The 26,654-nt window shown below is 42.3% G+C and overlaps 1 protein-coding gene across 13 annotated transcripts in view; it reads right to left on the bottom strand.

Annotated features, from left to right (window-relative positions):
• CACNA1C (calcium voltage-gated channel subunit alpha1 C) overlaps positions 1–26,654 on the bottom strand; it is a 433,754-nt gene that overhangs the window by 68,727 nt on the left and 338,373 nt on the right. For all 13 annotated transcript variants that reach the window (XM_027658568.1, XM_027658551.1, XM_027658560.1 and 10 more), the window contains 11 exons: positions 24,917–25,049; positions 23,135–23,264; positions 19,301–19,360; positions 15,742–15,848; positions 14,179–14,266; positions 12,941–13,048; positions 12,187–12,239; positions 11,933–12,079; positions 10,845–11,046; positions 10,220–10,378; positions 7,239–7,349 (listed from right to left, as the gene is read on the bottom strand). In XM_027658568.1, the coding sequence (XP_027514369.1) occupies positions 7,239–7,349; positions 10,220–10,378; positions 10,845–11,046; positions 11,933–12,079; positions 12,187–12,239; positions 12,941–13,048; positions 14,179–14,266; positions 15,742–15,848; positions 19,301–19,360; positions 23,135–23,264; positions 24,917–25,049 (1,298 nt within the window). The remainder of the gene's footprint in view (positions 1–7,238; positions 7,350–10,219; positions 10,379–10,844; positions 11,047–11,932; positions 12,080–12,186; positions 12,240–12,940; positions 13,049–14,178; positions 14,267–15,741; positions 15,849–19,300; positions 19,361–23,134; positions 23,265–24,916; positions 25,050–26,654) is intronic.

Raw genomic sequence — 26,654 nt, forward strand, 5'->3', positions numbered from 1 at the left:
AGAAGATATTCAGACTTCATCCAGAACAAAATTTGGGGTGAGAAAGGAAAGCCTTTCTGGGGTAACATGCTGATGCATTTTGCAAGGGAGCTGAGATTAACCCACAGAAGTAGAGAAATGTATTGTGCTTAACTTTTATTGCAAATTATTCTGATGAGACAGTACACAGGGAGGCTTTGTGGCTGAGGTACTAATGTGTTTGAACATGGAGACCTGGGATGTCTGCCAGGGAACTTCTATAAAATGTAGAAGCACAAGAAGATGTTCATTAGCTTAAAAGCTATGGGTTTTAATTCCGTTTTCAATTTTCTAAAAATCCTTTCTCATGTTTACTTTCAGCCCTGTTTCTGTTTTTCTTTTCCTTGCATCACTTTTTGTCCAGTCATTTCGTCCTCCATTTTATTAATACTTTCCTCTTTCAAGGTCTTCAATTTGTTTTTTTTTCTTTCTGCCTTTAAGGATATTCTTTCCATTCCCACTCTCCATTATCTTTCTATGGCTTTTCCTCCTCCACAGGTTTGGTTTTTCTCTGTTTTCCTCCCACAGCTGTTCCTTCTTGTCTAGTTCTCTTACTTTCTTCAGTTCACACACTCTCTTACCTGTCCCATTACTACTTCTCTCCATGCTCACTATTTCTTACCCAAGTCAGGCAGAGCTCAATCTTCTTCATTGTTAAATGATGTATATTATTGCCCACCCACAGGTCTTGAAATACATCAGTTTTCTCACTGCTTCTTTTGCCTTTTAAAAGACTTTTTCCACCCCAAGCCAGTGGGGTGGTTGGAGATGGTCCTTCTTATTGCAACTGGGTAGATGACTCAGTCATCAAATACTGCACATTTAGATGCAGCCCCTCCAAAACAAAAAAGGTAATACTAAAGCTGAGGAGAGGAAACAATTAGGTGACCTGCCAAAACCAGCAAAGAAAATCTGCAAAGTAAGAGCCATTTGACAACCATCACATTTGTCCACACAGCATTTTGTGGCCAAACTCCATGAGAGGGAGGCAGCTGCCTGCACCATGGGCTCATGAAGACATTTACACAACTTAAACTATTAATTTATACCACAATACTTCAGCCCAGAGCATGTGATTTTTAACTAAATCTGATTCCTATGTCTGTTGGATGCAGCTGAAGTGTTTTTTGGCACTGAGCAAAAGACCACTCAATCGTAACCAGCTTTCCTGACATTTATTATCACTGCAGAATGTCTTTACTTTGCTTTCTCTGCATAAATTGGAGGAATAAAGCACTGAGATGAGCGACGCCAGAGCAGCATCCTAAGCTATACTGGTATTTCTAAAGGTACTAGAATGAAGAAACACAAAAAACGTTAGATTTCCAAAATTAACCAACATTGTTTCTGTGGTGCAAGGAGATAGCATGGATTTAAATTTCAGTTTGTGAAAATCCTGAAGCCTCTATCCCAACCAAGTAATAACAGATTATGGTTTTGGTGAGAAGGAAGAATGCAAGTGGTATGAAGCAGTCAGTGTGACTTGAGGAGAGACTGCTCAAAGATCTGTTTATAGGCATAAATGTACAAGAAATGTAGTGGTAAAAAGAGAACAAAAACAGATGAGTCATTTTGCAGGTTTGAGAAGAGATATCTGTACATCAAATGCATGATAAATGCTGACTGAGAGGAGCTTAAAGAGGAATAAAGAAGGGCAAATACAGCAGGGGAGAAAGAAACACTGAGGACATGTAGATCCATCAGTAAGTGGAGACTAAGAAATAACCATGGGTGGCACTTACGACTTCCACTACTCAGAGGGTCACAGCTCTTCCTTGGATCACACGGGATTATATGCCTTGGGCTGAATGCGAAACTTGTTTTAAACAGTGCACTAAGTCTGAACTCTGCTACACAAAAATGACATTTAAGAATGGCAAGAATTCACAGTAAAGCAGCAGTGATAAATGAGGGAGTGAGCTAACTATCTGAGGCAGGACAGATGGCGTTGTTACAGGCTGCTTTACAAGTAACATCCATAAACACCCAGGGAAGAAAGGTGCTGACAGTGTCTGCTAAATGGAATAGACTTGTGATCTGTAGTCTTTCTGATAGTCATAATTCCATGGAGGAAATCCCCAAGATTCCCTTTCCACACACAGACACAGATTTGACAAAATATATGAACATATGGTTTACTTTATGCATGGCAGCAGTTCCACAGATGTGTCTTCCCTGGTTTGAGATGACAGGGAGAGCAGCAGAAAATTCATAGCTCTCGGATTAGTGGTCCTGCCCTAGCTAATAAGGGGACAGATGAAATGTTTCCTGAAAGAAAAAGTATACGTGGTTCATCAGTAAAACAGCCCATTCTAGGGAGCTGGAAAGATCTGAAATTCCTAGAGGAATATCCATCCTCACATTAGCATGTATATTGACAGATGGTGCAGCTTCATGTGAATAGGAATTTTAAGTTGCTGTCTTTGACTTGAAAAGATAAACCCCAGGCAGGTTTTGTAGAGCAGCTGGCCCTTCATGGACTGGTGCTTGTGGGGATTTCTTCTTTAAGAAGCCAGGACAGTGGTAGCTGTGAGCATCCCAGGCAGCACAGCACCTCATTCCCTTTAGTAGTTTTCTCAGGAAAAAGCACGAAGCAGCAGCAGCAGATTTCTCCATGCAAGAATTGGAAAATAGCTCACCAGGCTGGCTGGAGAATATATAAAATTAGAAAAACAAAGCAGCAAAAGGCCTTGGCTCAACAGCGTTACTTTTAGCTTGTCTGTCTCTTTGAAGTAACTAGTCTTGAATCAGTTTATGAGCGTGAGCCAAGACAAACACTGAGGTCCATTTGGGAGTTTTGCTTCAGAGCAGCATATTAATACTCTGTAAGGAGATGCAAGGCATGTAGTGGATGTTTTCTTTATCAGCAGCCCTAATCATCCCAAATCTCTCTTGCTCACCATCCTGACAACACTGCATCAGACATGGATGAGCTGTCTTACACAGCGCTTAATCCCGCAAAAAAAAAATGGGGCAACTGATCCTCACCACCAGAAAAAGTGTCACACAGAAACACCGGGGCTTTCAAGAAGCTGTCCTGGCATCCACTATCTATACCACAGCAGCAGCTGCTCCAGCACCTCTCTTCTCTATAGCCTCCCTGGAGACTAAGCAAACCAAAACACTGCTCACAGAGCATGGCCATTGAAAAGGACAACTATAGAAGGGACTTGCTGACTAGAGCAACTGTTCTCAGCAGTAACAGTATGTTTAGTTAGGAAAGCCCTTGTCTTTCTACCCCTTCACATATTTTCTGTAAGTGTTAGGAGACAAGCCCTGACTTGGACTTGGCTCCTTATTCCTACAGCTGGCCTTTCAATAAGTAATGCCTTGCTCTTACCACAAGAACTAGTTGCAGGCCTGGATTATCCACGCAGGCATGTATGTGATCCTGCTTATTATCCGTGCAACTGACTGTGTTTGCTTTTTTTTTTCACCTTTACTATCAAGAGTAGCAAACAAGGACATCTCTCCTCACAGAAACAAGTGAAGAAATAAAAAATACAGCAAAAAAAATCCATTCAGTCAGAGACAGCATGCCATCTTTTCCATTGCTATGCATGTAACACAGAGGTAGCACTGGAGTGCATTGTATTTAGTGGAACTTGGCAGCGGTAGGTCAACAGTTGGACCTGATGATTTTGAAGGTCATTTCCAACCCAAATAAATCCATGAGTCTACAACAGTGAAGGCCACACCACGGACTGCAGCAGGAGCTCTGCATATTAGGTTTCCCCCAAAGCTGTTCTGCATGGGCACATCCCTGTGGTGACTGTGGTTAAGAAGGTAGCGTGATAGCAGAGCTGAGTACCTCAGGGATCTGTCCTAGTTCCCTTTCCAGTTCTCCCTGGTAAAGGTATAAATAAACAGCAGTTTGTTCCACCTTTTGCCCGTGGAGAAAACCTTATCCTCTGTAGATGCTGCAGACCATTTGTTCCAAGGTGCCTTTAGGAAGTGACTGTGCAATGGAGAGCTCTGTGGCGGCTGCTTCAGAGCCACAAGTCAGATCCTGCTTTGCTTGCTGTGGTTGAAGGTTAGCTGCAGAACCCACTGTGGGGATAAGCACCAAAAAAAAATGCAGAAAACAGACTGAATGTTGCCAGCTTCAATTCTGTGCTCAGTTCTGTTCTGCCACATTCTCCTGGGGCTTGTCACTAGAACACAACACCTTCAGCTAACCAAGTTTCTTGCTTTCTTGCTGTCAGTCATAAATCTCACAGCTCTTTTATTTTAGGGTACTCTTCAGATAGAAAAGAGTGATGTTTGGGCACATATTCAAAATGAGACAAAGCAGCTTAAACAAAGGCTGGTTTGTGTTTTATTGCTCAGGAAATGACAGACGAATCTGTCTCCAGCAGAGATCTGATGAGTATTTAATCTTGCCATTTCTCATCTGGGAAACACTAATATCACTCAGCATCTCACTTCTTTGTTGAGGGGACTTGGTTGGTTAGAGGGGAGAGGGTGATGGCTGTGCTTTACATATGTTCACCCAGGTGACAGTGAAAATCCTTTTGGACTTTTCCAGCTGCTGTTCTTAGGCACAGACTCCATCTGCAAACGTAGTTTGTTTTTTGTACCTTGAGTGATAGGAGAACACAAGGTCTGGCCAAGCAGAAGACTGAGGTAGCTACTTTCTACATGCTGGGAGACTCCTACTTCAGAACATATTCTAGGCAACTCCAGCTTCAATCCCAGTGTGCAACCTGAAGAAAAGCAGATTGTGTGCCCCAATGTTGGTGCACATCAGTCCAAGTGGTCATCTGGGAGAGGGGGTTGCCTTCTTTGGAGAGGAGGTTGAGCCAATATGGAGCAGGGAATGAAGGCTGCAGGCCAAATCCTTGTACTGAACAGACAATAGCAAGTTGAACAAGGAATTTGGAGTTTCCAAACCTGAGTCACTGAACTGGTACTCAGCATAATCCAGTGTGAATATACTGCTGGAGGCAAGCCTTTTTGCTGCATTAGTTGCTTTCACAAGTTCATTCCTATTTTTCTTTCCTGGAAATCCTTTGTTTCCATTTTTAAAATTTTGCTGATTTTCCTTAAGGTATTTAATTAAAATAGTGGTATAAGAGATAGCACTACCTTTGGCAGACAGGCCATACCAGGACTTCAAACATTTGTTTCTTTCCACTGGCAGTTCACTCCCTTCAGGATGGGAGGGACTCAACTGAAGGTTGGTTTCTGGGTCATAGCTGAGAAGACTTCATGAAGACTCTGCTATTCTGGCCACAAGGAAAGCTGCTTCTATATTCTCACTTTTACTATATTGCAGTAGGCTGAGGATTTAGTTTGGCAATTACAGAATAATGGAAAATTGGGCTGAGAGGGACCTTGTCAGATGTTCTATTCCATTTGCATCTCTCAAGGCATATCATACATTCCTAAACTGTTGTGAATGAAAGGTTCCTCCCTAACTTAATTTTAAAACCTCAAATTACGGAGATTCCACAATCTCTTTAGGAAATCTCTTACACAGTTTTGCCATCCAGAGGATACTTGTTTACCCTCAAATGCTTTTTTTAATACTTTGCTGTGCAGCAAAACTTGAAAAGGAGATTGAACACAGGAAGGTGAGACACAAGTTGAAAGACTTCCAATATCATCAATGCCAACTCCTTAGTGTTAGAGGCAATCATGACAGGTAAATCCTTCCTTATATATGTACAAAGCTCAATGTTTGACCTGCTTGAACTTATCCCCTAAATGTTTAAACCCAAATTCTCTGGAGAATCTTGTCTTTCTGAAAGTTAAGAATCTCCTCTAAAGTAGAACCATGAAATCAGAAGAACATTACAAAGCCTGTGAGATACACTTCTGGGCATATGGTGTGCAGATAAAATTTTCATAAAGTGCCGGAGAATTCCTTGCTAATAGACATGGTGAAACCTCAAGAGTGAAAGGTAGAACTCTCCTGAAAATTACAATCCCTGCTGAAACAGATAATGATCCTTCTGAAATTTCCCAAGACAGTGTTTGAGATCTCACAAAGCAAAATCAATCTCCAATAGGACTGCACAAGATGCTCCTAACTTTCAACAGAACTACATCTGGGACAGGATAGTGGTATTAGGCTCAGGTAAAAAAGATAAAATCTTGACTATTCCAAGAAGAAGTCTTAGAAAGTGTGGAAGAAAGACAAAGAGGTTGGGTGGAAGTAAAGTCAACATGGAGCTAAAAAGAAAAAATAAGACCAAATTCAGTAGAAATGGAGAGTAAAGTTTCTGAGCTGAGGATGAGGAAGATGTTAGATTAGATCTGGGAGGAGCTAACTTCAGTGATCCTCTAAATATTTAACATGAAGGACAAGCACAACTGCCAGACATAAATGTTCTCATCTTTACCAATGTCATAAATGATGTTTCAGGCACCATTTACTACCCACATAATGTATCAAGGTATCCCTCAAGACACAGCTCCATGTGTCAAAGAATCATTGAACATATGAAATGGCAGGAGGGAGCTGTACTTGGGTATCTGGATTCGCCTCCTTGTGACACACCACTGAGTTCAACGCCCAAAAAAGAAAGTCTTGTGTAATTATGTGAGGTCAGCATCTTTGTCCTTGTCCTGCAGCAGCTGTGAGAACTTAGTTGGAAGAGCCTGTAGGTTATAATCATACCCCATGGTGCAGCTATACTAGCATAATATCATGGCCCAATGCACAGGACAATACTTTCAGACAGGACCTGCTGGGGTACTGAATATTATCAATGAAGTCTTGAATTCAAAACTAAAGCAATCCAAACCATCATTGAGATGTAGCCCTCCCAGAAGAAACATTTTTTTCCAAAGCTCAAAACTCAAAATGAGTCATGCTTGATTAACTTCACTTGGGTCAGAAGACTAATCATGAGATGCTATTTATAAATTATTTAAGGAAAGTCAGAGAGCATTAGAATAACATTCAGAATGGAAAACATATTATAGCCTTAACACAGCATCACTACTATAACTTAATGAAAACAGAGAACTAGGAACCTTCTCTATCGGCAGGCGTTGTCTCTTTTTAATTTTTTTTTTTTTAACGTGTGTCTACTCTCCAGTGAAAAAGTTATTAAATATAAGTGAGACTCCAATCCAGAGAGCAACTGTCCAGCTCAGTTATTGGTGGGGTAATAGATCAGAAAGTTTCACCTCCTCCTTCTCCTCAGAGCTGCCCCGCACACATGCACACACACACAGAGGCCAGGAAAACCTACGCCCATGGCACCTACCTTGGGTTTGAAGGCGATTAATTTCAGGACCATCTCAACAGTGAAGAGGCCAGTGAAGAGCATGTTGAGGATGTTCATGGCTTCCTTGAACATGCAGCTCTGACCGTAGTGCTGAAAAATAGCATCCCAGCAGCGTGAGGATCAGACATATCAGCTGGGTAGGAACACACAGGACCCCTCCTGATCTCCCTTCATGCCAAAGTTCTCTAAAGAAGACCCTAGCACATCAAATATTTTCAACTAACAATTCCCATCTCCCTCATATATTAGCATTTCCAAGCCTTTAGCCATTTTTGCCACCTGGCTCTGGATCTCCCCTTTTTAAATAAAAATCTTTTTGAGTGGTGGCTACCAAAATCACACTTATCATTCCCACTGAGGGTTCATTATAAATTTGCATACTGGTACAAGACAATCTCGAATTGTGTTGTTATCTCAACCTTCCCTAACATTTAGATCACTTTTTTGTTTGATTGAGATTGCACAGCAAACAAGGGTTTCACTGAGTTGTTCATAATGATACCAAGTCATTCCCCAAGTAATTACACTTAATTCAGGATTCTGCAAAGTACATCAGCAGCTCAAATCATATCATTCCAATATGCACTATCTTGCATTTGTCAACTCTGAATTAAATTTGCAATCATGCTGCCCATTCACTTAACTTTATTATGATCTTATGAAGTTACTCTCTATCTTCTATTGATTAATTCAAGTAGTGTCTTCTGCAAATGTTGCCACGTCATTCTTCATATCCCTATTTCCAGATAATTATACTTGAGACTAGTTGCACTGCTTTATTCTAAGGTCATCTTCTAGTTCATGTTGCAAGACCCCATTTGTAGTTGCTTAACTTTAATAAACTTTAACCAGCTGGGATGGATTTTCGAATTCTGTATTGGCTCAAGGTAATTTAGTCAAAGCAGTTTCAGTTAAAACAATTCAACTGCAGCTGAAAGCAAGGCCAGGGGAAAATATAATACTGAGGCATTTTCAGAATTTCTTGTATCATTTTTCTTGAAAGACTCTAGTACTTGCAGGACTCTGTTTAGAAACTTGGAATTTTACTGGCATGTGTCTTTTGTTTGCTGTCTGTTATGATGTTTGACTCAAATTTGGCCACAGTATAAAACTTTGAGAAACTGTACTTCTCTCAAGATGGATTTAGAATTCCTAGAATCTCCATGGACGGTGTCCTTCCTGTGGGCTTACAAACATCTCTCAGCTTCTGGCTCTACCTGTCCTGGGCCTGCACCACTGTCACAGAAACTCAGCATGTTTCACAACTTCAGAGTGAACAGGGCAGGAGAGACTTCAGCTGAGAGCAGAGCTTGTGCTCTTGTTGCCTCACTCCTTTTTTTTTGGACCTTAGGCAAAAGAACAGAGAAGAACTTTTCAATGGGGGTGGAAAAGAGCCAGACCAGATGAAGAAAAAGTGGGGAAATCTGGTGAGATTGGGCAGGAGACAGTGAGAGGAAAGCGAAAAGTGAAAATTGCCTGTGAATATAGATTTAGACTGTTAGTGAGAGGTAGGAAACAGGCTGGTTTTGAGGGGAGACTGGGAGTGGGCAGACTGGGACTGATCCAGTGAAAAACACAGTCAAAAGGAAAGTTGGTGTAGGAATGCATGGGGGTTGAACTCACAGGAAAGGACAATTAGTGAAGCAAAAAAAAGTGCAGCAGAGAATGAAATGGAAGGGGGAAGGAGAGTAGAAAGATGGTTCATGGCAGGGGTAACTCAACTGTGAGCCTGTGAAGGAAGAGGATGAGAAGGACTGGTTGAAGAGTGGTGATCTGGACTGTTTGGGCCAAAGATCAAGGAAGAGAGTTCACAGCCTGACTGGGACAGGAGGAAGGATGGGTTTTTAGGAGGAGAGTGACACACAGACCAGCTCTTAAGCAGAAGGAGTGTAGAAGAGACCAGGTCTCGAGTGGCCAAGCAAACTTAAGAGTGTAGAGACAGGCTTAGATGGTGTAGTCTGAGACTAACTGAAAATGAAAGGGATGTGAGGGAGGCCTTGGGCAGACACAGACTGGAAGGAACAAGCCAGCAAAGTACAGACTTGGGGAAATGCACAAAACAGTTTGTGTGTATGAGGGTCCATGTCCTGACTGAAAGGAATGTAAGACTTCTTTTTTATAAGCTGGCTACTTGGCAAAGGGTTTGAATCCTTCCTCTACTGCTGTTCCACCTTCATATGCCACTGTTTGCTGTTCTTGCAGATCCAGCTGCAAATGTTTCTTTGGTGGATTCACATTCAATGTTCGGAAAACCCTTTCACAGCAAGGAAAATGAATACAAGCATAGCAGGTAGTAAGGCAGTCTAGCATCAGTAGTGAAGCAAGTTAGGCAAACTTCTATCAAGAAAGGCTTCAGGTGGAGCTGATTCTGCCTTTAATTGGTGGGATAGGCAATGTGGCCTCTTGAGGTTCTTTCTAGACAGTTTCTATGGTCCTTAACTGAGAATAAAGGAAATACTAAGCCTTTCCTACTCTCTCTCTCCAGTTTCCTTGATTATCTTGTTTGCCAAAATATTTGCTCTCTACTTTTTAACATAGAAAAGATCCAAATTTAAAATTCAGATCTCAAGTGAGTGGCAGTTCTGGGCTTGTTGCTGCATTTGATAGAGGACAAGTCAGAACTGAGAAGTCACTTATTATTACAGTGGCCACTGAAATGCTCTGTGATGTACCTGTTGGTGGTTTGATTTTTTTTTCATTTGTTTGTTTTTAAAGAGGTAAAACAGAGTTGTTGAAAGTGTCAGATATGAGCAGCAGGGAGGATGAGAGGTAGATCCCTCATTTTAATGAAACATCATCAGAAGTGAACAGGGTACAATGGTTTTTTTGTCATGTCCTTGTCCCTCTCCCTCAACACATGGCATGAAGGTGAAAGTAGGTCTCAACCTCGGCCATTTTTATATTTTCCCCAAAAAAGTCTACTAATTGATCACCTTAAGGTTTTCTGCTTGCTTACTTACTTGCATGGCCAGGCAGATGGTGTTCAGCAGGATCAGAACGAACATCAGGTATTCAAAATAGGTGGAGTTGACCACATACCAAACTTTGTACTGGTACTGGTTTTTAGGGATGTATCTCCGCAGGGGCCGGGCTTTCAGGGCATATTCTACACACTGGCGCTGTGAAAGAGGCAGGGTAAATTTGAAACTGCAACCCAAAATATTAGGGCGGTCAACTACCTCCAAATATAATAAAAATACAATAAGCTTCGAGTTTTTTACTGAAATGAAAATGCTTGGTACAAGAATTTCTTTTAGGTTGTAATTGAATGTGCATGTTCTACCTGTCAAAGAGTTCCATATGCAATTACTTTGGCCATCTCCTTTGGCCAGACAATGGTGTCGTTCTCATCTAATCTCAATGAAACAAATGGTACAACAAATATTTTAAAGTAGTCGCTGTCCCTTGAGCAAATCTTACAGAAAGATTTTTTCTACCTGACTCCTGAAAGACGTCAGCAAAGCCAACTTATTGTTTTATTTTATTGGCGAGCTTCACATGTCCCTGTCTGTATGTATTTATCTATTAAGCACTTATTCTCAGTGCATATTCTAACTTCAGTGACAGCAAGGTGTTGTAAATTACCTGGTTTTTGTCCAGCTCACAGTTCTTGTACTCTTGTTCTCCTTGTTCCTGAAATGTGACGATGACGAAACCAACGAAGATGTTCATCATGAAGAAAGCAATGATGATGATGTAGATAATAAAGAAGATGGAGATCTCAACCCTGTGATTATAGATGGGTCCCACATCTTCCATGTGGGAATCAATGGACCTATACAGCAACCTGAAAGCAAACAGAGCCAAATGCAGAGAAAATCTGCAACTGCCTTGAGGCCTCATAGGTGATGTCATAAAGTTTAACTTCGTGATTTTCTTCTGCCTGTATCAATTCACTCACAGATGTGCAGACTTGCACTGATCTGTGCGCAAACACTTGCAAAAGAGAAGACATGGCTCTTACTAATTTTACACATTTGAACCTCTTCAGAGGTGAAATGTTTTCATAGCTGAACAATTACAATTTAGAACAAAATCACGCCATTCAGCTAACAAAAGACAGGAGAGTCTGTGTTGAAAGGAACTAAGCTTCTTGAGAAAAGGGGATTTCAGGAGTTAACATTTGTTAACAATGCTCTTGTCATCACCTGGTGACACAGGTCAGGGTCAGCCCCCTGATGCACTTGCATGCTCACGTCATGGGTGACTCTGTGGGAGTCCTCAGCTCCTGTGGCACAGACAGCACAGCCTGTAAGACATCCCATGCCTGCCAATACTGCAGACATGGCACTGCTGTGTTTCATGTTGCCCTGCTGACTCCATCGGGAAATCTGCAACATTAGTAAGTGCCTGACAGGCATTTTATATCCATTTGTATACATAATAATTGTAACAAATACTGGTATCGCTGCCACAACTGGCAATCATCTTTTAAGAGGTAGAGACAGTGCTATGTGCTGTTTACAATCATAGGAACAGAAATTCCTGCAGGCCCTGAGGAATTCACCAAGTACATAATGACTACAATGACTGCTGCTATTATTTCTACATTTAATACTTAAGACTTATTTTAACACTTAGAATGGGAAAGACTGTGCTCTGCATTTGAATTTTCTCTTTTGAAATGAATGAGGACATTGCTAGTGTTGGACACCGGTCCAAGAAGCACTCACTCTGGCCAGCCCTCAAAGGTTGAGACAGTGAAGAGAGCCATCATGGCAGTCAAGACGTTGTCGAAGTCAAACTTGCTGTTCTCCCAGCTCCGGGGCTGTATCATGGGCTGGCTGACCTCCCCATCCTTGTAGGTGATGTAGTACCCTCTGTGGGTGGAGAGCAGAGAGAGAACAGGGCAGAACTGCACCTCCAGCACGAGGCACTGAGGGTGGGTGGCCAGTGAAGGAGACTAATTGGAAAACGTCAGACCCACCTGCATTCTGCTTCTGTCTGCTTGGAGCTATCAGTGCAGCTGTATAGCTTGCCCTTGAAAAGGAAGAAAGAGGAATGAAGATTCCTTTCCTGACAGTGCAAGGGTTAGGGCAGATCATGTAGCAAGGCATCTACATTTACTACTTGGTTAACCAACTGTGAATATGTTTACATGCTCTTTTGCAGGCAGATTTGAGCAAACTGCATTGGGAGTTTCCTGCATCTGGGTAGTTCAGAGCACAGCCTTTCATCTGCTTGCACAGTACTTTTATGTGTATGTCCTGAGGTGCCTGGTCACTGAGTGCTGCAGAACACTTGTTGTCAGGAGAGTAGTGAAGGGCAAAGAAATACAAGCAGACATAAAAAAGTGAATGAATAACCTCCCATGATCATCTGGCGTGCCTCTTCCTCTGCAAGGTGGGAGGTAGAGAGCCAGTGAGTACCAATCCTTCAGAACAGCCCCCTTCACCTCCCTGGCACCATGTCATGCCACAAGTTGTTTAGGGAAGAAGAATGTTACTGATGATTTCTTGTGATCACAGGTGATGGGGAAGAGTTCTGCATATGCCTGGTTCAGTTTTGAAGAACTGCTGGTAGCAAGAGTCCAGGTAACACTGACAGTACCCTAAACGTTTTGCCTTTCACACAGAAGACTCCACTTCCCCTTCCTCAGGTTTCTTTATGCTATTTTTCTCCCCCCCCCCACTTAATACAGTTCAATGTAATGGATGAATGAATAGGTCCAGTGGTTTTACCTTGAACAACTGAACTCCAATGCAGGCAAACATGAACTGCAGCAAAGTGGTGACAATCACAATGTTTCCGATGGTTCGGATGGCGACAAACACACACTGGACCACGTGCTGCAAATGGAAGATAGGAACAAAAGTAACTTGCGGGATTGTTCTGAACTGTTCTGGCTAAGGGAGAAGCCCAAGACTAAAAATACAAATAAAAACATATTTATTTAACTAATACCCATTAAGTAAAGTCTCAGGAAAGGGGACCAACTTGTTACATTCCTCGCTCTACTCTCAGAAGCATGGAGAAAGGGATAGGAAAAGCAGAGCTCAGCTCTCTGAGATTTCCTGCTGCACCAACTTACATAGTTGGGCACCCAACAGTCCACAGGAAGGAGGTTATATAATACAGCAAGGTTATGTTTAGGGTTGTAAACCCATCCGTAACCTTAGAAAATGGCATAATTTAAGCTCAGTGGTGACGAGGGAAACCCAGCTGGAAAGCAGCTCGTCAGAAAAGGACCTGATGATCCTGGTGGATGCAAAGCTGATCACGAGCCCTCACTGCAAAGATGACAAATGGTATCCCGGGCTTCATTAGGCAAAGAACTTCTAGCAAGTTGAAGGAGGTGATTCATCCCCTTTACTCAGCACTGGTGAGACTACAGCTGTAGTACAGGGTCCAATTCTGGGCTCCTCAGGGCAACAGAGCCACTGACATACCGGAGAAAGTCCAGCAAAGGGCCACAAAGATGACTAAGGGATTGGAACATCTCTCCTGGGAGAAACGGCTGAGAGAGCTGGGACTGTTCAGCTTAGAGAAGGCTCAGGGGAATCTGGTCAGTGTACACAAACACCTAAAGGGAGGGTGCCGAGAAGGCAGAGCCAGGCTTTTTTCAGTGGTGCCCACTGAAAGGACAATGGGCACAAACTGAAACAGGGAAGGTTTATCTGAACATTGAGAAACACTTTTACTGTGAGGGGGACTGAGCATCGGAACAGTTTGCCCAGAGAGGTTGTGGTGTCTCTCTCCTTGGAGAAAACTCAAAAGCCTTCTAGGCATCGTCCTGGGCAATCTGCTCTCAGTGGCTCTGCTTGAGAAGTGTTTTTGGACAAGACAACCTCCAGAGACCCCTTCCAACCTCAACCATAATGTGATTCTGCTGAAAAACTACTTGAACCATTGTAAAAGTCCTTGTAGCTTGAAATAACCCAAATATATAGTTTATAGAATGCACTGGGACTCTTCTAACCTTAAGTCCTTTGGCTCTGTTGATGGCCCTCAGTGGTCTAAGGACTCGCAGAACACGCAGGATCTTCACCACATTAATGGCACTGGACCTGGAAGAAAGTATTGGAAGATTTGAGAGATACACCAAAAGGGGGGATGGGGGTGGGTGTTGCTGTGAGGGCAGATCTTTGAAATCCTGCATAGCCTTAGGCTGCTTAGGATACTGAGTCAACTCTTTGATATGGCACTTCAGGGGTAAGGAAACCAATTTCTGATGTTATCTTGCTTCTTGTTCTGGGCAGACTCAGCAATATGTATTCTCCTCATTTTCACCATCTCTGCTGTATTAATGAAGGGGAAATGGAACATGGGCAGGATGTATTTTTAAGCAGGGCAAAATGACTCTGTAGATATCTATGATACAGAAATTGTGCAAAGTTGTAGTCATTACAAGGTATTTTCAGATAAGGTTTGAAAAAGCACTCTATTTAAGTTTTCACAGAAGAGTGAAAAGCCCAAGAGACTCTAGCATTAAAGGTATACTGTCTACTTGGAGTTTGATCCTGCAATGTGTTTGGCCTCTGATCCCACAAATCAGTTAAGTGTGTACATAAATTTAAGGATGTGGAAACTCCCACTGAATTGATTAGGATGATTTATGTGCTTAATTTTAAGTACTGAACACAACTATCTACTGCAGCAGAGCTCTCTGCACATTCCAAGACTAAAATCCCGACTGAGAATCTTCTTGCTGTACGACATCGAGTCCTCCTACTGGTTTAGGGAACAGTTTGTATTTTAAAATAGTAAGAGTCTAGTTAGGTCTGCAAGAAAGAAACAGCAGGTCAAAACGAGCACTGTGCCATTCTTAAGACCTTGACTGAAAGCCCAATGGACCTTACAAATTCTTCTGCCTGACTTAGCACTGGAACATAACATATGTGAGCTGCTAATCTACGATGGTAAAAACTGGGAGCTTGTTTCTCATCAGATGTGAAACTAATTAGCAAACTCCCTATCCGACACACCGAGTTCCACATGGTCAAATAAATCTGTAAACTTATTAAGTGAATTAACAGATGAATAAAAGAAAATATAGTGACAGAACAGCCACCACCACTCTGAAGATTATCACAAAACTCTCCAAGCGCTTGATGGTCTTCCACTGACCGAGAGTCACAACATCTCTGGAAGCAGCAAAACAGTATCACCCCATTTTCCAAAGAGGTTATGAGAGGTCTAGGAGGGAACAGTAAGTCACTGAACTGTCCTGAACCAATACAGTGAATCAGAGATCTTGGAACAAAGCTAAATGTCATGATTTCCAATACACCAAGTTTTTTGTTTTCATTTGCTCTTTCTGAAGATCCTCCCCTCCAGGTCACCAGAGTAGCATTTCCCAGTTATTACCTCCCCTTTTAAGGATGCATTTTAATGCTCTTGAATCACTTGAGAATACCTTATGAATACCTCAACAGGCTCATGAGAAAAATCTTACCCAGATAAGACAATGAGGCTGAGCTATCCCTCCCAGCCCAACCCTACGACCCCCACAAAAACAGCCAGTTGGAAATAGCTCACTCACTGGATCCCAAAGGAGATGAGAGAAACGCTGACCACCAGCAGGTCTAAGATGTTGAAATAGTTTCTGCAGAAGGAGCCCTTATGGAGGAAAGCCCCGTAGGCAGTCATCTGCAGGAAGGCACACGGAGACACAAACACACTTTGCCATTAGCATCTGTTCAGAAACCAAACCCACCTGGTTGTGCTCAGAGTATACAACTGGGGGGGGAGGGGAGAGGCAGTATTTCTAACATAGCAGACAATTTACCCCCAGGCCCCAAAGGAGAAGTTGAGTCCCCATTGAAAGAAAAGAGAGTGAAGAAGACAGCAAGATAACTATGAAAGACCCAGCCAGAGAAAGTTCAGCAATGAAAATATGCACTTTGAGTGCACTGAGTACATAACATTTAGAATCAGCAAAGCAGCAGAATGACTGTTTTCAAAAACTACTCTTTGCAATCATATGGTTTTCCCTGTGATGACAGAGGACACCTGAGAGTATGATGCTTGTATTATATGAAGGTCTCTTTAGCTAAATTGAATAGAACATATAAAATAAAATGGGCTCTTTTTTGTAATGTTTTTTAGTGCTTAGACCAGCTGCAGTGGACAGTTGATCTCTCTTCCCTCCATGAAGGAAAACCAGAATCCCTCATGGATTTGATGCTTTTGAGCTGAACTAAAGGAGAGATCACTGCTCTCTTTAGTTTGCTCCTTCTGTTCAGCTCAATCCCATATCCCTTTTCCTGTCCATCTTCATCCACTTTTATTCTAAATGCTGGAGCATTTTCCCCTGAGCTTTCCTCACAAAGCCCAGGGCAATATTCCTTCAGACAAAGTGATTTCTTTGTGGAGGTAATCATTATGAACATCACCCAGCAGACGAAGGGAAAATTTTTACATATTTCACAAGGGACATTCTGCCCCATCCAAGTATGAAGGGATATTGAATACTTGCTGGATTTGAGGAGGATATCACAGTTCCAGAACTGGATTAAGTGACAGTGTAAACAGAAAACTTCAGACTGAGTTCTGTTACAGAAAGTGACTAAATGAGTCTGGCACAGTTGAAGAGGGTGAGGCGATGGGGGTATTTGTTCACCTACCTTAGACTCGGTGAGTGATCTAATGTAGTTGCTTTGAAGAAACCCCATCCCCACAACTGCTAATGTCCCTTCATTACCTCAGTCAGGAACACAGGTGTCTAAGTCTGATTCTCTGAATCTCACCTAAATTAGGTGACTAAAGTAACCCTCAGCAGACACTGAGGCTGTTCCTAGTGATGAGCTCTAGCCAGACTCCCAGCTGAGAAGTGTGAACTAGAAATTCAAACTGGAGTTTTCTAGCTCCCACTAGTAGCTCAGGATGGAATACTGGCTGGTGGTTTCCGGCCATGACTACCTGTGACAACTTTATTCAGAGGAGGGTGGAAGGGCACATGGTATTGCAGATTATTTTTTTCACCGAACATCCATGACATCAGGGAACTGACTATCAATCAGACAGAACTTAGAAGGGGAAGAAGTATAAACTCTGGTCTTGGCTTAGAATTTATACTTATAAACACATTCAACTGGGGAAAGGAGGAGGGTTCTTGCCATAACAAAGGTGGTAAAGATGGCCTTTACTGGTTAGATTTTGTATGGCAATCTTGAAAGAAAGACACCATTGAAATCAGGAGGGGAAGTTCTGCTGAGTTTAAGTTCTTTATAAACTGTGGTTCTCTCAAGCCTGTTGAGAGATCTTGTTATCTCAGAAGAAACTCTCAGAGAGTGTATAATCTATATTTGCCTCCCATTTTTTTACCTGCCTGCCAAAAAACTTGACAGTCACCTTGCTAAGATTCACCAGATTCCACCATGCCAGCGTGAGGCTTGCAGGTGTCATCAGCAACATGAGGGCAGATGAAGCTTGTCTCTCTACAGCACTGAACATCCCATGGGCATTTATTCTTTTGTTTCTTACCATTTACACTAACTTTGCTGCTGTGCAAAACATTGTGCCCAATGCAAGGCAGCAGAGAAACACACACTGAGAAATCAAGCAATTTATGACTTAAACTTATAGGCCTTGTGTTCCTCTCCCACTTGAACTCAGAGAAGATCCAGTGGTGTTGTCATAAATCCACTGAAGTTAACAGGAGGACAGTGGGAAGGCTCAGGTACTATGAAGTACACTCCCCTGATGGAAACAGAGCAATAGGGCAGTGGGTTGGGTTAGGTTCTGCTTCCACTGAAGTCATTAGGAGTGTTACCATTTCCTTGATTGTGAGCAGAATTAGTAATTCTGAGTTCAGATAGGTGCCTTGAATTATGGTTTTATTTTTTAATGTTGCTGCTGAGGTATTTTCCTTTTTTTGACAGGCCTTTTTGATCAGCCATGTGATGAGTGCATGTTCAGATTTATTGTGTAAACACAGATGCAAACTGCACACAGGCATAATATGTACATTTCTTTGGAGGACATTATGGCTTTGGCAATTTGAAGTCATATCAGAAAGCACGTTTCTCTACAAAAATATGCAGGGGCCACCCTGCTTGCCAGCCTTCAGTATAGATACTGTTATTAGGGTCTTGAGCTGCAAAATTTGAGCAACTCTAAGGCACAGCCTGCCAGCACTTAAACTAGCTTGCTGAGAAAAAAAACCAGCTGCCAAGTGAACGTAGCATTTAGAAAGCCAGAACTTTGCTCAATTACTGTTATTTAAATTATTAGCCTACCAATTTGGGAAAATTAGAGTTAAGAACAAGGCAGCCTATTTTTATTTTCTTCCAAGCTAAACCATTCTCCTGCACATTCCCCTTGGTACAGAGAATGTTCCTGGGAAATGGGAAGCCAGGTTTCAATGCAGCAGTTTGCATTTGCAGCTACTGTCCTTGGTGTTTCAGTGGTTTTTACTCTCAGTTATCTCTCTGCACCTAAAAAGTGAGCTTTTGCTCTGTGCTCCCTGTCTCCTACTTGGCTGTGCACCCTGTAACCTTACAGAAGTCATCAGCCATCCCCTGGCCCGGCCTCATGACTTGTGCAGAACAGAGACCTTCTCTTTATGTGTAGCATGTGTAAGAGGAGGTGTGTGTATCCAGAGTTTCTTGTAGAGCAGATAAATCCTTTTGCAAAGATTGGCCAGGGTAGAGAGAGAAATTTATGAGGGGATGGCCTTTTTTTGATCCTTTCTGACTTTTCCCAACATTGCATCCTTTCATTGAGATTCCTCTACAAAGCATTGTTTTGCTATAGGCCCTAAATTATGAGTTTGAACATAAAAATTTCACAGAAGACTTTTTAAGCAACTATCAAAACCTTAAAATCAAAAGAAAAAACAACCCTTTGTATAGAGATAATAATGGGGTTAAAAAAATAATAAAAAACGAGCGAAAGAAAGTGAAAGAGAACAAAATAAAGAGAGAAAGAGAGAAAGAAAGGAAGAAAGAAAGAAAAAAGAAAGAAAGGAAGAAAGGAAGAAAGAAAGAGAAAAGGAAAAAAGAAGGAAAGAAGGAAGAGAAAAGGAAAGAAAGAAGGAAAGAAAGAGAAGCAACAAAAGGAGGAAAGAAGAAAACAAGTGTATTGCTCAGATTGGTTACCTTAAGAATAATTTCTAATGTAAAGATACTAGTGAAGACATAGTCTGCATTGCCTAGGATCTGAAAAATAAGCACAATTGGGTTAGTGGTACTGAGCATGACCCAGGAACAAACAGGCGTGTGTGTTAGCAACAGATAGTCGCAGAAAACTAGTAAGCTTGTGAACAAGCAATGGTAGAGAAGATGGGCACTTTACCTTTAGAGCAATTTCAATGGTGAAAATGACAGTAAAAACTATATCAAAATAATAGAGAATCTGTAAAAACAAAAGGGAATAGGAGCGGGGAGGGTAGATCGGTGACTAATCACTTGAATGGGAAATCACAGTTCAAAATCAAATACATATGTCTTTGCACAAGGGAATGAGGACGACTCTATAGGGAATGGTTTTGTAACGATGTCCTGTTGAATGCAGTGAAGGTCCTGGCACAGAGGACAAGAAGCACATTACACATTACATTAAATCTTTTCTGAGTTACAATCCCACGGACGCTATTGAGGCAAAATAACTTTTTGTTTGCTGTAGGATTTTTTTTTTTTTTTTTAAAAATCTAATAAACAATGTTGAAGGGTTTTCCCAAATAGGCTCCCAAACTGAGAATACAAAGAATGCCTGGCCTCTCAGTGGAAAACATGAGATTTCTTCTTATTAACTTTCATGCAGGCTTGTCCTGTGCTCTCTCTCAAAGAAAGAAAAGTAAACTACAAATTCATACTCTAGCTATTTTTTTCTCTATCCTGAATTTCCCTGGATTAGGATGAATCACAAAGACTCTGCCAATTGAACAGAATCCCAGCACATGTATTGCAACCATAATTTGGTCATGTGCTAAAGGTGCCCAGCTTAGATCTCATATCTTTCCCTTGGCATCCTGAATAACAAGCAAGCTGAAACACTCTTCATTCCCAGAAACCTAGACCTGGTGATGGAGATACCCATGGCACGTATAGCAGACCACAAAGAGTGGCCCTGGAGTGTCACAGAAGGCAACAGCAAGTTTGGAAGTGTAAAGGGGCTTTCAAAGTAGCAGCATCAGGGACAGAAATGTCTTTCACTGTCAATCAATTGACAACCTGCAGCAGCAAATGGGTACTTTCTCATTGACTAATGGGACCAGAATTGAACTGTCTTGGAATTTCAATATTCCAAGCCACTTTAGTGCTATCTACACTACAGATGCTGAATATCAAAGCTTTGTGTGCTCATGGTTAGTGCTCTTTTACCACAATCAAGTTCTAAATCGCAAGGCCAATATATGGAAGCTGTAGAAAACTTATAATTTGTGAAATGTAAACCTTTACTGCTAACACACAAATAAACATAAAACAGGAAACTGCCCTCTCCCATCCCACAGGTGTTTATTGTATCTCAGAGCCTGCACCCTCACTCAGATTTTACAGCTTGGTATGAAAGGGCAGTGGGGCAGCTACTGCAAACTACAGGGTTATTTCACATTGCACTATTTAAGCATAATCCAAATCTGGACTGATTTGCAGGCTGGATGTCAAATGGGGAGATGTATCACTGCTACTGTGTAACTTAAAATTCTTTAGGTCACTGTGTAATGTTTAATCCCAAATTCTTCTCAAGGCCATCATGGGCTCCATAAATTTTTGCAATTTAGAGAATTAAAAAAGGGCCACTTCAAGGGGGATAGATCTTAACTGCACCCTATATTAATTTACATACATTATAACTGGTAATATCCTATTGCATTGCTGCTTTGTTGGTCCTGACATTTGGTTATTATATCAATGGAATAATTTCATAATCAATGGGCCAGATTCATGGGTATTCTCAGGCTGCCTTGCATGACTCCACCAATATAAAGCATCTGTAAACTTGATTAAAGTGGATGATTAAGCTGTACCTGCTGCTGCTTTGCATCACCAGAGCACTGCAAAGGAGCTAGAACATAGTGGTGAATCTGGCCCCAAAGCTGCAGGTAGTAAAGATGTCCCTGACAGATGAAATCATGCCTACTGAAAATGATCACTGTTCCACCTATGCAGGCAGTACCATTTATCAGCTGGCATATTCATTATTATTTAAATAGGAATTTACTCTAGAATATATTAAAATGAATAAGCACCTTACCAAGGTGCAAACAGGAGAATATTGTGAGCACACAGTCTTAGGACTTGCTTGGGCTTCAAAGGCTGTTTGATCAGGCTGGGGGGACACTTCCAAAAACTTGCTGCTTGAGCCCTGTGTGACATCAGAACACAGCCACCAGCCTGCCCCAGGACAGAAGTAGTGTCCAAGCCTCTTCACTAGCCTTTGCTGGGCTCTCTGTTCCTGTCTCCTTGCTCTGGGATAGTTTGTGCCAACAGCAGCCCTGGTCTGTACAAGTCTCAGAGCAAAGGCAGAGGCAAGTGCCTTGCTTTCAGCTTGCTTTCTTTTTTTTCCTCCCAGTCCTCTGTGTGGGCACAGGGTAGGGCACAATCTTACTGTTCTACTGTTAAAGGCAGACCACATTTGCAACCTAAACATCTTGTCAGTGTCCCCTTGTATGATACACTTTAAACATCTGTACCTGTAAAAATTAAACACAGATTTTCATGCAACATCACTGGCTTCAAATACACAAAACAACTCTTTGCCCCAAACCTTCAGCTCTCTAATCCAGGACAACAAGCTTTGACTTCTTTTTTTTTTTTTCCTTCTCATTTAAATCTCTCTGCTACAGATTCTGCGACAGCTTCTGTGGCATGTCAGAAGCCCATCTGCCAGCTGAGATGCTGCAGCACTAATTCATACTGATGTGCAGTTATACCTACGTGGTGGGCACACTCATCTGTGCACAAGTGGGGTCCTTGGTGGCACAGGTTTGGCCGTATTATTTAGCACCATTCTTCAGGACAAAATGCAAAGCTACTCTGAGATAAATTCGGGAATAAATTGCCACTAACACCTTCTCTGCATGCACATATGTGTTTAAATGCATGCTCAGGCCAGGATATTTCAGGGAGCATTAAATTAAGGTTTTATTATTAAACCACAAAAAATCGTCCCACTCTTTAAGCTCAGCAAACTCTTCAAGCCTAGCGAACTCTTCACCAAAATGCCACTGCAGACAGCAGGGACATGAAGTCTCATATATGTCTGCTAGCTCTTCTGATTTCTGCAATGACCTCAGATTAATGGAAACAACCACTGGCAAAGTTAAGGGAGCACTGAACACTTCAAAAGGCTAATAAGAATGGTCAGGAAGGAAGGTGGGAATGTACCTCTGTGCTGAATGCCTTCCTCTTCTCCCCCCAGGCTGGGAAGGAGAGGAGCACAGCATATTTTTTGAGGATTATCTCAACTTTAATAAGAGCTTTGCAGCTTGTGTTCAAATAGTCTGATTCTAACCTTGATGACATCAATTTTCCCCAGAGTGACTGCATCAAACTCAAGAATGTTACTCCTGATTTAAACCAGTGTGAATAAAGTAAAAATCAGGGGTTTTAGTTCAAAAGACAGCATGTGGCAGCAGAGTAAATGTTCCAAAGGGAATCTGAAAATCCCTCAAATCAGAATTATCTGTATCCCAATCAATGTTTTTACAGCTCATTTATAACGCCTTAATCCCAGGGAACAATAATTTTGCTTCAGCCTCCTCTTCTTCCTTCCCCTACACACGGTTCTGAAATGAACTAGAGGCCAAATTCTGCACTGACTCATGTTCCCTGTAAAGCCCAATGATTTCACACACAGCCTACAAAAGGCACAAATCACAAAAGACAGGCACTCCCAGAGCCTCTTTTCTGCCTTTCCCGGCTTCAACTCATGATCTGCTTACACCACACTTTTAATACCCAGCGAGGGAAGGAGGATGTGAAGCATACTTGGTTCCTAAAGGAGAGGTGTCGGACGGGGTCCTCAGCTGCCAGGGAGATGCTGCTGAGCAAGATGAAAAATAGGATCAGGTTGGTGAAAATGTTATCGTTAACGATTCGATGGCAGTGGACACGAAACCTGCAAGAGAGAGGAGAGGCACAACCTTATCTCTCAAAGAACAGCAAGACTTGGGAAACATTTCCCCCTCAATCCTCTTTTGCCAGCAGGACTGGCCCTAGAGGACTGCTCTGCAGAGCACCTTCCCTCTGCCCCAGCAGCAGGGAGAATGATGGGCCCAGGCAGCTGTGCCAGGCAGCCTTGGCTCTCCACATCATGCAGGGCTCATGCTCGGTGTGTTTGAATGGGGAACAGTCACTCCCTCCTGACAGAGCCTTTTGTGATTTCCATGTGGTCTGAAACCTGCCAACCCAAAATTATACCCCTCGCTTTCATTCACAGAACCATTCCTCATTCATCTGGGAGGAGAGCAGCAGAAACAGGCTCTGGGGTGCCAGTGTCTTTCCAAGCTGGGGCTGGAGCGTCACTTAACAGGAGCTATGGGGGTCTACCTTGCTAACAGGGTGCAGGCCTGGCCAAATGGATATAGGGCAGGCTGACATTTGCAAATGGCTTCTGAGAGGACACCATGCCATGCAGGCTTGGTGCTCTTAGTGGGAAACCAGCAGATAAAGATGGAGCAGTCTCCCATCAAATGGCAGCTTGCTTACTGGAGACCATTACAGCACTTTCCATACATTGGTATCAAGACATGAGGAGTTAAACCTCATAACAGCCCTGTGCATTAATTCTAGAGGCACTTCATTAATCTATTTAGTTCTACTCTTAGCTGTTAAGTCTCCCAGTCCCTATTATAGTAATTTTACAGATGATTGCAGAGGTTAATTTACTTCTTCTACAAATGACAGTGGGTGGGTGGCAAAGCTGGCATTAGAGTCCACGAGTCCCAATCATCTTCAGTCCCTCCCTGTTACACATACCCAAGGAGGAGTGGCACAAGCTCTGCTGTGGAAAAACTGGCTCTGAATTCAACAGTGCTTTTACAGCCCTGTCTTGCTCTGAGGCTGTGTCTGGAGGCTGAGCCCTCAAGAGAGATACTGGAGTACATGATCCTGCACAGACCAGTGGGCAGTGAGCTCATTTCTGTACCCTTGGAAAGATAAATTCCCCTGTGTCATAACAACTTTCCATTCACAGTACTAGCCTTGCACAGCTATTTTGGAAAGACAGGTGGCACAACGTGAAGCTGCATTTCAGGAGCCCATGGGAAAGTATGTTCTCCTTAGACTCCCCTCAGAGCTACAGATTCTCCTCCTCCTCTTCCTATTTTTAATTTTATGCTCGCAGCAATGAGCAGAGACACATGAACTCTGTACTGGGAGTGGATTTTGAGCAGCCCTTAGGACAGGAAGCTCCTACCTCACACTTGATTAATTCCATGATGGCTCTCTTGCAATTTGGATCTGAATATGTAGGGGAATTCCAATTACTGATTTGCCTCCAAGTCCCTTATTTCTGAAGCTTTCATGATTTGTGTCTTCAGTCAGCTTTGCAGGTGCCATGAACTCCCACTGAATATTGTCAGGGAGGTCCCTACAGTTGTGCTTTCATGAGGATTTCATGCCAGGGCCTTTAAAGGAGAGAGAGGTCACAGAAGGTCTCTGGTATGAATTGCTGAAAGGGAGCTCTGCACCTCATAACCTTTGGGGCCCAACATGAAAGGCGTACCCGCTCTTTACCTCCTTCTTCCAGCTAAGCAGTCTCTTAAATACCTGTTATTAGGACTGAAGATGAAAAAAGCACTGGCATCAGGCATGGGCACAGCCTTTTCCTTGAGGTGCAGCTCAGACATTGGGCGAGGCCGAGGGCCAACAGGCATCTCAGGTTCTTCCTCATCTTCCTCTGCTGCAAGAAACATTTTTGTCTTTTAATGCAGAATATAACCCATTCTGCAGTGCTGGGGCATTTGTCTCTGTCATAACTAGAGCTAAAAGCTAAGAACCATTGAAATAGGATGCTAAAACTTGAGGTTCCTTGTCCACTTCCTTCTCCCAAGGCAGCATTTGTTGCCCAGTGCTTGCCCTGGCAAACATTGATCTAGTCTCTCTGTAAAACCATTAATGCTGGTAAACCCACAATATTCTCACAACACTCTCCTCAGATACTTCACTGCAAAAAAAAAAAAAAAAAAAAAAAGCTTCTAATGACTCACTTGTACCTTTCTTGCTATGGTCTAAATCCAGTATCTGTTTTCTTACTTTCCACGCATACAGAAAGTTGAGAATTGCCTTCCTCTTGCAGAAGGCTTTTACATACTTAAGGACAATTAATATGCCTCTGTGAGAATATCTAAGAGCAAAACAGCAACAGTCTTTCCTGAGGTGCTGTGTTCCCCAGGTCTCTGATCACTCTTGCTGCTTTCTTCCAGATTATGTGCAGGATTAACCTGCAGTTGAGGTTTCACTGGTCCAGGAGAGCTGGAATACTTATTATATCTTACACTATCTTCCTGCTTAAATGTCCTTCATGGGTACTTTTCATTACACTCTGGCATTAATTTGCCATCAGTTTCTGATATGCACAAAGTACAGATTATTTATCACAGGACAACTGTCTAGCCTGTCACTCCCCCTCTGCATTTCTGCCACTGACTATTCCCAAGAGCAGCACTTGGATCTCAGCCTTATTGAACCGCATCTTTTTTTCTTCAGACCATTCCTCCAGTTTATCAAGATCTGTTTTTCTCCTATTTGTGAGGATCTCCATGGAACCACTGCCACATCTGGGATCGTGTCTGGATGACTGCATGTACAGAGCAAACACTGAGCATGGGTACACTGAATGACACCGATCAGAAGGTCTTAAAAAAATTGTCCTCTTTCATAATTTTGTGGGAGGAAGATTAAAAAGGTGGGAAAGAGGCTGAGACTGCCAAGAGTCTCGAACCTGATGCCTCTGGAGCAGATCTCCAGGACCTGTGCTGAACAATGAGCAACCTCGGGATAAAAAATTAAGAGGGGGGATCTAAGGGTTATGTGAAAGAGAAGCTTCCACCCTTGAGGATTCTTTCTACCTGCTGAAGTCAGATGTTGTTTTGTAAACAACATGATAGGATTTTGCTGTTTTAAAAGATCCCAATCCTCTCGCTTAATCAGCAGGACAGAAAAAAATATACTTTAAGAAAGGAGTCCAACAGGTTAGATGAAGCTGGTTCATCTTCCAGGCAATGCAAAGGAGGAAACTCTAGTTAAAAGGTTCATCCTGAGTTCATAAAGGGAGATAAATTCCAGGAAAAGACTGTTCCTTCAGGGTGAGGTACTTGATCTCGTTACAGGACACATCAGAAAGAACAGATGAATCAGCACAGATCCTAATCTAGATATCAGAGACAGGAGAAAAGTGCCCTTTTTGAATGCATGCCATTATTACATGCAAATAGGATTCTTTCTTTACACTTCCAGTACCAAGAGTTCAGCTCAAATTCACTTGATAGATCTTTGCATAAATGTT

Source organism: Corapipo altera, unplaced genomic scaffold (assembly GCF_003945725.1).
Source record: "Corapipo altera isolate COAL_440 unplaced genomic scaffold, ASM394572v1 1, whole genome shotgun sequence".
NCBI classification, from domain to species: domain Eukaryota; kingdom Metazoa; phylum Chordata; class Aves; order Passeriformes; family Pipridae; genus Corapipo; species Corapipo altera.